The sequence below is a fragment of the Fopius arisanus genome, unplaced genomic scaffold (genome assembly GCF_000806365.1).
Source record: "Fopius arisanus strain USDA-PBARC FA_bdor unplaced genomic scaffold, ASM80636v1 scaffold00010, whole genome shotgun sequence".
In the NCBI taxonomy this organism is placed as follows: Eukaryota; Metazoa; Arthropoda; class Insecta; order Hymenoptera; family Braconidae; genus Fopius; species Fopius arisanus.
Genome location: NW_011887749.1, coordinates 827,952 through 840,150, shown reverse-complemented (window position 1 = coordinate 840,150; position 12,199 = coordinate 827,952). Strand labels below are relative to the sequence as shown.

Sequence of the window (12,199 nt, the reverse complement as noted above, 5' to 3'; positions counted from 1 at the left end):
ATTCTGTCGACATGTCATGAATAATTCTATAGCTATATATCTATAGAGGTATAACTACTTGGAAAATTCGAGCGATAAGTTTTCCATTCTATTGACAATATTCTGTCGACATGTCATGAATAATTCTATAGCCGTGTGCCTATAGAGCTATAACAACTCGGAAAATTTGGCTGATAAGTTTTCCATTCTATTCAAAAACATTTTGTCGACATGTCATTAATAATTCTATAACTATTTATCTATAGAGCTATAACTACTCGGAAAATTCGAGCGATAAGTTTTCCATTCTATTCAAAAACATTTTGTCGACATGTCATTAATAATTGTACAGCTTTAAACAAAAGATGATGTTCGATAGATAGTCCACCCGGGCCTTAAAAAATCATTTGAGTCCATACAAAATCACATATTCGTCTCCCTTATCATGTAAACCGACGAAATATTGAAAAACTCATCAAATTTCGGGGTAAAACAAATAATTAGCTCATTAGATGGATTATGACTGGAGGTGAATAGAATTTCCAGCTTTTATTTAACAAAAAAATTTGTCCAACCCACTCCCCACTGCATTGATACACGAAATCCATGAAAATGTTCTTTCTATTGAATTAATTGGACAGATTATTCGATTAATAATCCCATCGAATATTCAACGAATTACCGGTGGTATTAAATAAACGGAATTTAAGTTAAAAAGGGAAAAAACCGATATTTCTGAAAAAATCCAAAATTTAATCTCTTCAAAGTTTCGTTGAAATGACAAACTGAAATGGTTCCGAGCAAACTCAATTATTAATCGAATTGACAAAAAAAGAAGTGGCCTCAATTGATTCATTTTACAACAGTGAATATTTAGCTAATGCCCTTTCGCGAAGAAAAGAGCAAAATGTAATTCTATTTCGAATTTCAAATCTATCGCTGTGACATTAAACCAATAAGTTTTGCATAATGCAAAAAATCTCAAGAGAAAATGATTAAAATCAGAATTACTCCGATAATTTCTTCGCGAAGAAACAATTCGAATAATTCTCCCGGTATTCGCTGATTAAAATCAAAATTATTGCCTCAATCACGGCCCAAGAGCCTTCATTTATTATCAATAATAAACTGAGTAAGAAAAGATGGCAGAGGTCAATAAAGAAAAATTAAAAAGTTCAACTATCCACTCGGTCGTACACTCCATCGTAAATAGTAGTAGAAACTTCGCTTCGTTCCAAGGATGCTGGATAAATACAAAACTTTGGACTCATTCCCCTTCAATCCCCTGCCCCATGCAATTAGAACTTACGTAGTGTTTGCCTTTGTTTGATCATTCGATAACAAGTCAATCTGTTTGATTGGGGATTTCTCATTGTCTCGAAATAAAAAAACCCACAATTATAGGAAACTCTAAAATTATTCTATGAATTTCTCTGAACATCAGGTATCTCTAGGAAATATCGGAACATATATTAATATTAATTCTGTAGCAGTTCCTGAGTTTTCAATTTTTCAAAGTTCTATGAAAAATTTATGTAAAATTCATGAATAATTATGAAATATGACATGAAAGGCAAGTGCAGAGTGCAAAATGGCTGGTCGGCTCTTTGCACTTTCCCGGACTTTAGGGAACGTCTAAAAACCACTAAAAGACTAAAGAGTAAAAGACAAGAAAAGGAGAATTCTATTTTTTTAATTCTATAGCGGGTATGTCTACGAAAAATCTAAACAAATATTTTTTATAACCGTTTAAAAATATTCCATACTATCGTTAAAAAATTTATTATAAACACATGAATAGTTATGAAATAACAACTTGATACGTCATACGTTTATAAAAAATAACGAAAAATGTTTCAGTTTCCAAATTCATGATAAAATAGTTCGTTCTTAGAGTAATCTTACGCGCATGAAAAATTCTATATATTTAACGTAGAGTATAAAAATAAACATTTCACTTTCGGATTACGTGAGTTGTCACGTAATTTTTCCACTATTTTTAACTCCGTGGTCGGAACATAACAATGAAATCAATACGTTTTTATCCGATACCTCGTTGCTTGAATAAAACACTGTATGATATTGCTAAAAGAAAAATATTCGCTCTCCAATCTTGTGCCTTTACTTACAGAGCAAGAAAAAAAAATCACACCTTTTTCTTTTCGTCATTTCCAGCTGAGACAGAGGAACACGATGACGAACACTGGGAAGCGAGTGTACGGAGTGCCAGCATGAACCGAAATTGTGCCACATCTCTACTTTTATTTGCACTCGGCAGATCACTAGTGGATCTATTGTCTGAGCGATAAAAATTCCAACGAAGATTCAAAACTCCTTTGAAATACCACTGCTACCAGTAAAATTCACTTCAATCCGCTCTACTCGAGTTTTTCAACTGTTAAAGGAAAACCAAAGAGTTAAAAGACAAATTCCACGATAATTAGTCACTCGATTCTGCACTTTTGCGTCTTTGATGAATATAAAGCCGTCTCGGTATCTTGTCAATTGTATCGTTTCACATTAATGGGAGATGAAAATACAGAGTTGGGAGAAAGTTGATGCTCGTTTGAGGACTCCTGTTCAGCTCTCAAAGAGCTAATATTTTTTTAAGGAGATAATGTACTTTGGAATGGAATCAAAAGATTTTTCTGAACTCACACACCAGTTGCACGCTCATTTTCTGCGTTATATGGGATTCTATAGAATTATTTTATGGTTTTCTCTGGAGTCTTTACGACTTCATTCCTATTATTCCTATTTGCAAGACAATTTGTAGATAATTATACAGGCTTGCGATTCACAATAACTCCATAGAGCCCCGTCTATAGAATGACATAAACGATTCAGGTACATGTAGCTATTCTTGAGAAGATGCAACAACTGTTTAAAGTTAAAAATATTCTATAGCAACTATAGAAAATTTTAAATCCTCTGCGGAATGTCTCTCGCAGATAATTAAAAAAATAAATTCTATACCCTACAATTCTGCTTCATAGTATTTTCTATAGAACCGGTTAGTTTATAGATTGTTGTTGTTTCGTTTCTGCAAATATTTGCCAATAAAAAAAAAACCTATTTGGACTATTGAAGAATTATAGCTGTAGGTGTATTAGATGTATTAGACGTGTGAATTATTTCCACGATAGATTCTCGCCCATAAAATGTTTTCGATGTTTAATTAATTATTTAATAAAATTCTATAGAATAATCCGTGGAGTGAATAACAAATGGTGTGTCCAAGCAATCGATGGGCTCATTATATCAATTCAATTGGAATAATCTGTAAAAATAAATCATATTAATTTTCCCACTAAAAATAATCCCCTAAAACCATCACGCAATTATTCTCACCCGATATATATGTCTGCATACATTTGTTTAACCCGTCATTTACCCCGTTTATTTATTTATCCATCTGTTTTTTTTATTTTTACTTTCAAGCAAGACTTATTGTTGCAAAACACACGAGACTAACAACCCCCAGATAAAACACTGAATTTTTATTTTTATTTCAGTCTCCACTTCTGGCTGTTCTGCTCTCTCCTCTTAGCAAACTGCGGACTGCCTCCACGGTTTTTAATTAAATGTCCTGTTCTTTGTGGCCATTTGATTTCTCTTTTTCATACTCATTTTATTTGAGCCTCGTGCCTCTGTTTCTGCACTCGTTTGCTACAAAGAAAAAAAACGTGTCGCATTCCCCACCTCCAGGTGGCACCGACCACTCGAGGGTGCACGCATGCATTCATATGTTTTATTTAGGGGTCGTTTAAATTTTTCCAAGAGCATGTACAGTGAAACAATCGAATATTTTCTTGTTTATGTTTTTCATTCATAGTTTATAGATTAATTAAGGGTAAATCTGGGGATAAATGCCCCTAACATGTAAATATATTTAACGATTCAACAAATTTAACAAATTCTATCAAATGCTATTGAGACATATTCAATGATTTTCTATAGAAATATCGAGACCCCAATATATCGTCCTGCTATAGAATCCTCGATGATATATTTACGAATTTGCTATAAGGATAGCAATATTTATATAGAATATTTATAAAGTATTTATAGAAGGACTTAACAAATTTTATAGAATACTATAGAAATATATTCAACGATTCAGATAGAAACCCGAATATATCGTAAATGTATTTTTTATAATCTATAAATATATTCGTAAATATACTATATTATAAATTATATTAATTCTATTGTAGGACGATATACTCGGGTTTCCATGTGACCACAACGAATCGTTGAATATATTTCTATAGCATTCTATAGAATTTGTTGAACCGTTCTATAAATAATTTATAAATATTCTATAGTCAGGTTATAGAATATATATATAACCAATCTATAAATATATTTATGAATAGTCTATAATATATTTACGAATTAGAATTCTATATACTCGATAGAAAAGAAATTTCGTTATTTTTTCTTTAAAATATATCTACAAATTTCAATAAATGTTTCTATAACACTTTTATATGATCAATTAAAAAAATTGAAATTAAATGAAATGTGAAGAAGGTTTTCTATTGAAATTAAAATTCAAAACTCTTTATTCAGAATTACAATGAATTATTATTGCAATTTTCTAAAGTCTCCAGGAGTACAAATAAATGAATGAATAAAGTAGTTTTGACAAGTTGGGTCAGACATGATAAAAATTAAAGTAAAAATGTCCGTCAGTGGAATTTGCCTCGATCTATGATTTTGGGGGATGAAAGACTACGTGATAAAATTCAAAAATAATCCCGTCCATTTCTCTACTTTATCTCTGTGTTTTCACGGGCTTTGAGATAAAGAGTTGAATGAAATATTTTTTTTCAGTTGGTCCCTTTGATATTGAGTTTTATTTATGTGGTTTGTGTGGATGAAGGGATGACTCTTGAGAAGCTTTTAGACAGTGAGGAGTTTCGGGGAAGTATCACTTCCTCTCGACGATGGACAAACAGAGGACTCAGACAGCGTTTTCATCTTCGAGACTGATCGATTTCTCAGCCACTTCACGATACTGGACTATTCTGGGTATCGTTTTACTGGAATTTTCCGGGGAAAATCGAGGAAATTCTCGAGGGGATTCTCGAGAAAATCGAAGGGGAAGGCAAAATTGTTGGGATATTTTTGGATTCGTTCTCGGTGGATTGAGTACTGACGCGGTATGTCAGCCCCCAAATCCTCAACTTAGGGAAGCTCACTATTTCAGCTATTTCCATTTGCAAGTCATCATTATCATTATTATCTATTGCTATCTCTTCTGCCAGATTAATTCCATAGGCATAATTAATCAATAATGCATTGTAGATCAAGGATGAAATTAATATTTTAATATAAAGATTTCAATAATTTAGTAAAAAAAACCGGTGAAATAGATAATAATCAGTTGTTTTGGATGAAATTTATTTATCTCGGTGAATCCATCATTCTCCAAACGTCATAATTTTTTTATATTCTCGGAAAATTTAATAAATTGTATATGATAATTTTTGCGAGTGGTTTTTTTAGGTACATTTTAAATGACGGTTAGATGAACTATTGAACATAATTTTCACTTTAAATACGATTTCTTAGATGTAATTTGTGTTTATGTTCTCGTGGTTGTTGCATGTAAGGAAAAAATTCTCTTACCAGCCACCCAATTTTTCTCTACATGGATTTAGCGGTGGAAAACTAGATAGCCAATTCGTAATTTCAGTTTAACTGGAGTTGATTCCATGGCAGAAAGAGAGATGTGGCCTGGGGATTTTTTCGGTGCGAAAAAAAAAGAGGACAACCGCAGAGACCGGGGCCACAGAATGTCGGGTTATAGAGTACCAAGTGATTGAATCTGCGGCTTCAACAACAGCTCATGCATTTTTATGGGATTTAAATATTGAAAATCCCTCGATTCTGTCTCATTAAGGATTTAAATCGTCAATTCCATTTTGAACGATTAACGACGAATTAGGTCAGTTTGGTACAGGTGAAAAAACCTGCTCTCCTGATTTTCTCCATCAGCTTAAAAAGCTTTTTTCAACTGATGAAGGACTTTACGGCAGAATGAAAGTGTCCGAATAAATTCACTCAATTAACCACTTCAAATAGAAAAAAGAGGAAATCGAATTTTTATATCTTTACAGTACTAAATTGGCAGATCAGTAATCGAGATTTTTTACAGTTTGATAACCAAAAGAGTCATATTAAGGTTGTTGTCGCGTAGAATTTTTTTTCGACAGTTTTCGTTAAAAATTTTATGGTGAATAGTTTGAAAAATTAGCAACAAAATGAGCCTTTTCCGTTTGCAATTGACCGTTTTGAACTTGAGATATAAATTTTTGAAATTCGAGTGATTTAACACGTGTTTAAATGGAGTTTTGCCGATTAGAATTTTTTAAAAATCAACGACTCGACAGTTTTAGAAATAAAAAAAACGTGGAATATACATCGTGGGAGGAAATACAGAAAAAAAAAATCAAATCGATTGACCGTTTGGTTTACGGAATATAATTATCGGAAATTCATAAATTTATATAATTGAAAATAGTTAATATGGAAAATATATAGTTATGCTTTAGCTATCCATGCACAATGCAATCAATCAAGTGAGACTATATACCGCTAAAGGATTATGTTCTAAACTGGCCCGTTTTACAGCGGATAAACTTTTTACAGAGACTGTCGCGCGACAACCACCTTAACCAGTGGTTATTCGATTTACGCAACATTTACGCATCATTTAAGACTAATTCCACCTCAAAACGCCCATCGCCTTAATAATTATCAACAATTTTCTTATCGCAATATTTTTAATAAATTTTTTATTCACTTACAAACGGTTATATACTGTATATACCTGATGTCCGGAGTTATTTATCTGGGAAAAAAAATATTCTGGACAAAATCTTCGGGTCGAAATCGTCCAAAACAAAAATTGTATCACTTCTCCTTCGTTTTGAGTCGTATAATCTTTTTCGGTGGCTTATTTTCGTCGTTAGAGTAGCTGTTGTATTTTTTGGTTTTGTCGTACTTCATGTGCGTGAGGAAAGTACGTATTCTATTTGAGCTAGTACAGGGGCTCTCGTTGAAGTATTTCTTTTTTTCACTTCTGATTCAGTTGATCCGTCGGTTTTGTTTACTGTATTATTCGTTGTGGTTTGACTTTTGCAGTGGGGATTATACGAGATTTATTATTCAAAAGTATTCGACAAGAAAAGGACAGATAGAGATTACATATTTGCGTTGAAATTGTTGCATTGAATTGATTCGGTGGTCTGCGAGATGACAGCCGTTGGTCAACCGTCCAACGTATAACATTATTAATTTATTTTTATGTTTCAATTTTCACTTTAAATACGATTTCTTAGATGTAATTTGTGTTTATGTTCTCGTGGTTGTTGCATGTAAGGAAAAAATTATCAACGGGGACTATACGAGATTTATTATTCAAAAGTATTCGACAAGAAAAGGACAGATAGAGATTACATATTTGCGTTGAAATTGTTGCATTGAATTGATTCAGTGGTCGACGAGATGACAGCCGTTGGTCAACCGTCCAACGTATAACGTTATTAATTTATTTTTATCTTTCAAGGGATTTCTCATGAGGGGATTTTGACCGTGGGATTTTGTATGGGAAATTTTAGTGTGGGGGAATAATTCCTAGAACTGTTTGGAAAATTGGAAAACACTTGGAAAATTCAATATTCAAAGTCTTGGAAATATTTATCCTTTATCGGACGACTTTATATTTTTTGACATGATGGAACGCGGGAAAAAAATATTTACAACAGTTTGTAAAAGATATAAATTTCCAAGATTTCACCGTCGAATTCAGTTCCACTCGATCGATCATGTGTCGCCTGTCAAATATTTCGCATCCCTCCACCCACTGTCAACTTCAACCTCCCACTCTTACACGTCACTCCCATCACTCGAAATTGACATGTCCCCTTCATAAATAAAACAATCACGGAATTATGAATGATTGAGTGTACGTGTCCGTTAATGTATTTAAAAAAATAATTAGTAAAAGTGTAATAGAGGGGAAATTGTTAGTAAGAAAAAATATAGGAGTTATGGACGTGCGACAGAAGTTCCGCTCGGACTATTTTCATCGGCTGGTGAGTAAAAATTAATTATCATTAGTGTTGATAGTAGAAGTCACAGTGGTTTCGTTCCTTATAATAGATATGGAGATTTATCATTGCTGACAGCGAATTAAGGTCGGTTCTGCAAGTGGGACGACAGTGTGGTTTTGTTACATTTTTCATGGGCGTTCTGATTCTCGTCACGTTGGCTTGTTCAGTGATGGTAATTTATCGATTCGTTGAGGTGTAACTGTCATTCAAATTATTTGATCGAGGGTCTTTGGGGGAGGGCTTGGGGTTTTTTTTTCACTGAGATTCATTTATTCACTTGATATCGGCTGTCGCCCATAGAGCTGCCAAGATACTATTGATAATTCATGTTACAGACTGATTTTGAAGGCTCTGTTGTCAGTTGGTGGTAATTCGATTATGGTATTTTTGTTCGTCTTTAATTCTTCATAGGAAAATTAAATTTTTTAAGGCTAAAGGAGATTTCATTCGAGACTTTAGAGTCTCAACTCCAACTCTCAAAAGTCTTGACTTGAGATTCTCAAGCCCTCAATCCTATTCTAAAAAGGACACACTTGACACAATCGATTATCTCGAAAATCTCGAAACCATAAGCGACGATTCCTGATTGGTCCACCGAAAGTGGCGCGCGATTACAAAATCGTACATTTTCCCATTCTAAAAAGGACACGCTTGACACAATCGATTATCTCGAAAATCTCGAAACCATAAGCGACGATTCCTGATTGGTCCACCGAAAGTGGCGCGCGATTACAAAATCGTAAATTTTTTACAGAAATCGTTTCATACCGGTATCTCGTTCTTAAAAAAACCAAAAAATTAATCGAAATCTTCTTAAAGTCTCACATCAAATCCCAACTCTCCCACACCTTCATCTTGCGCTATTTTTTTTAAATAAAAAAAAAATGTTCTATAATTTCTATTACATATTTATATTGAACGTAATTAATTAGAAAATGCAACTGGCGATTGCCCGATTGTTTATAATATGAATTTTTTGTCATTTCCATTGTCTCATCTTCCCCCAATGAAAAACCGTCGGAAAATTCGCATCGGTGGTATTGCAGAGTACAAAGATCACCCAGTCGAATGAAATGTTGTGTCTTTCGCTGCAGAATCAAGCAAACGAGGTAAATAACTCCGTTTTTTCCTCTCTGCCCTCCCCCTCCTCATCCCCTCCTCTGAATAAACATGTACACGGGCCATTTGGGATCGTTGCAGAAATTTCCGAGGAAGCGCAGTATTTTGAGGGTGAAGCCAGCATACAATTGCATTCACCAACACGTAAGTCCAAGTCTTACAGTTCCGACTCAATTGTCCTCCGCGCCTTTTCTTCGTTCCCCTCTCCTCATACCCGTTGGATGAAATATGCTCAGGGTGAGACAACGGTATCTCTGGAATGGGGAGCAAAGAAATAACGGAGAAAAACACGTGAAAAGTTTAACCAACGAGACCCTTAATTTTTCAGCTGCAGAAGACCTTCGTAAGTCTGGAAAAAATGAAGCAAACTGTGAGTATTTACCTCATGATCTCACGGGATTTACAATATTTTTTAATGCACTTTCATATTCTGCTCCCTTTATTTATTTTTTTTTCATTCATCCCCGCGGGATTTTACATCGTTAGGCGCACAAAGAGTCACTGGAGATCGACATGATGAGGAGTAAAATATCCTGCATCATGAAACTGATGAGTTGAATGGGATTATCGTGGAGTAAATGGAATAGATGGATTTATAGAATTTCCTCGGTGATATTCATCAGTTAATCCCTATTCATCAAATCTTCGAATTTCATCATTCACTCGGAACTGCTGGAGAAGCTGATGAATCAAGGAGTTATGCTCACTAGATTTGACGGGACCTCTCTTTGAATCAATTCAATTTCAGGCATTTTATATGCGGAGGGCATTCATAAATTATCCTGATGCTTGTTACAATCAATTTTTTTAGAGAAATTTATTGCAGTGAGTGGCGCTATATCTCGAGAATTTCGAGATATCTCGAGATCGATTTCCTCTCTCTTTTTTGTGTAAGGAACGAAAGTAAATTGTCATTCTTTCCATACTTTACACTTTAAATGAGTAATTTCATTCCAAATTTCCGTCATTATTTGAATATTTGAGATTTTTTGAGATTTTGCTACGACCTTGTGGTGGAGGGTCTGTTTCATCTTACGGGTACCTTTACAGCCGTTCGATATATTTCGATATATTTCGATACATTTCGATACATTTCGATACATTTCGAGATATTTCGAGAATGTCAAGATATTGTGAGATATTTCGAGGTCAAAGTCGGTTAAAGGAGAATTCTCCTATATCAGGATTTCTGCGTGCGCCAACTGGCTGAAAATTCCGAGATAAATTATTCCCCGATGTCATGGTTGCAGCAACGGCGTAATCCTGAAATGAACAATCCTGTCCAGTAAAGAACAATTTCATCAAGCCCACACCATCCCCTTTACTCCAGAGCGGTCTCTTAATTTCCATCAAGATAGTGCCCCCTTGGAAGTGGTAACGGAACTCAATGATCAGACGCCCCTTTCTCTCATTCCAATTTCTCGGTGGTTTTCCTTTTTCTCATGACTGCGGCTAGGGCGAAAAATTCGTTTGCATTTTAAAAGCCCCATCTCATCCAGGCTCCACCATTCCAAAAGAATTGCCCGCGCTAACGAGCCGATGCTTCAAAGTGGCGCGTTCACTCCCCCTGTCCCCTTCCCCCAACTTTTCGTTGTATTTTTCAGTTTAAGGAGGGGAAAAAGAGGGGGAAAAAGGGTGAGGCCATGGGTTATTAGCGCTCGTTAACGGACCTCTCGTGGAAAACGGTGTTTTCCATTGAGATAGGAATTATCGTATTCTGTCTTACCCTTTATTTTTTCCACTGGCAGTTTTTTGTCTGAATGATCTCTACTTTTTGCAGAGGGGATAAACAATTTTTACTCGGTAATTGGATTTTTTTGGGTGAAAAAGAGGGAGGGGGGTGGGGGTAGCATTACTATAGCTGCTGATGGGGCTTGAGGAATTTAAAACGTTTAAACAGGGAGAATTTAGAGGAGGCTGGTAAAGTGAGAAGAGGCGAATACATTTATTTTATTAATTATCAATTTATCAGGGGAAATAATGATTTTTGGGGAAAATCATCGGGAACTGTTCTTGGAGATTATTAATTTCTTCAGAAAAAAGGTCTTTTGAGATTTTTTGCCCTAGGCGTGAAAAATACTATTTCCACTTCAAAAAACATTTGGTTGAATAAAAATTTATTTATTTGATTCTGATTAATTTATTCCATGTGAAAATACAACAAATATTAACTATTTGTTTATTCATGCTCCTAATGAAAAAATAACAATGGTTATTGATAAAAAATGTATTATCCTTAATTAACCATTCCATAACCATCAAAATACATTTGCTTCATAAACAAGAAAGCTTCCTGTAAAAAAAAAATTGAATTCATCCCGGAGCAACAATTTTCAACAACTGAAAAGAATTAATGCATTTAATTCCAGCCAGCCATCAAATCCTTTGATTGAAATAAATGTTTCTCTATTCATCCACAGACAAATTAACCCCATATGCCATAAACTCCATGGAAAATGGTCGACAATTCATGCAACAACCCATACCCCAATATTCCACGACTACAGAGAGACATCCAGAATCTCTTAAACTTGACAACTCTGAATAATTCACCCCCTCCCCCTCCCCGACATTCGAGAACTTCTCGAGATTGAAGTACTGAGAAAACATATGTCATTACTCTCGCACCACCCCTGCAAATTGAGACGTCGCCCTTCAACCCTTAATCGTCGATTCGCGACGAATTAAAATCCCCGAAGAAAAGGGAGAATAATAAAACAAATTCCACAACCCTCACAGGGAGTTGATCCTCCCCTGCGCATGCGTACGTAGGTGTAGATGGCGCAGCGAATCGTCTCTTCGATTTTACACCCCCATACTTTAGCATCCCTCCTTACCCTCTCACCCCCATACTTTACTCCGGGTTCATCCCCCAACCCCTAACTCTGGCTGCCGCCTCTTTCAACCGCACTCGTCGAACTTTCGGCTGGAGGAGCCCATGAGGAACACTCGTGAGAGGGTGGGGAGGGTTATAA

General features: G+C 35.1%; 2 protein-coding genes across 3 annotated transcripts in view; both read left to right on the top strand.

Annotated features, from left to right (window-relative positions):
- LOC105274282 (uncharacterized) overlaps positions 1-2,761 on the top strand; it is a 4,950-nt gene extending 2,189 nt beyond the window's left edge. Inside the window, exon 3 of the mRNA XM_011317230.1 lies at positions 2,155-2,761. Within this exon, the coding sequence (XP_011315532.1) occupies positions 2,155-2,288 (134 nt within the window). The 3' untranslated portion in view covers positions 2,289-2,761. The remainder of the gene's footprint in view (positions 1-2,154) is intronic.
- A 5,107-nt stretch (positions 2,762-7,868) lies between these two features.
- LOC105274281 (uncharacterized) lies at positions 7,869-10,115 on the top strand. Of its 2 annotated transcripts, XM_011317228.1 has the most exons (6): positions 7,869-8,087; positions 8,155-8,277; positions 9,152-9,214; positions 9,306-9,368; positions 9,553-9,594; positions 9,711-10,115. In XM_011317228.1, exons 1-6 carry the CDS (start codon positions 8,043-8,045, stop codon positions 9,780-9,782), a joined length of 408 nt encoding a protein of 135 aa, XP_011315530.1. In that variant the 5' UTR covers positions 7,869-8,042; the 3' UTR covers positions 9,783-10,115. The 2 variants fall into 2 exon arrangements, with proteins under 2 accessions (XP_011315530.1, XP_011315531.1); XM_011317229.1 differs by lacking the exon at positions 8,155-8,277.
- The last annotated feature ends 2,084 nt before the right edge of the window (positions 10,116-12,199 follow it).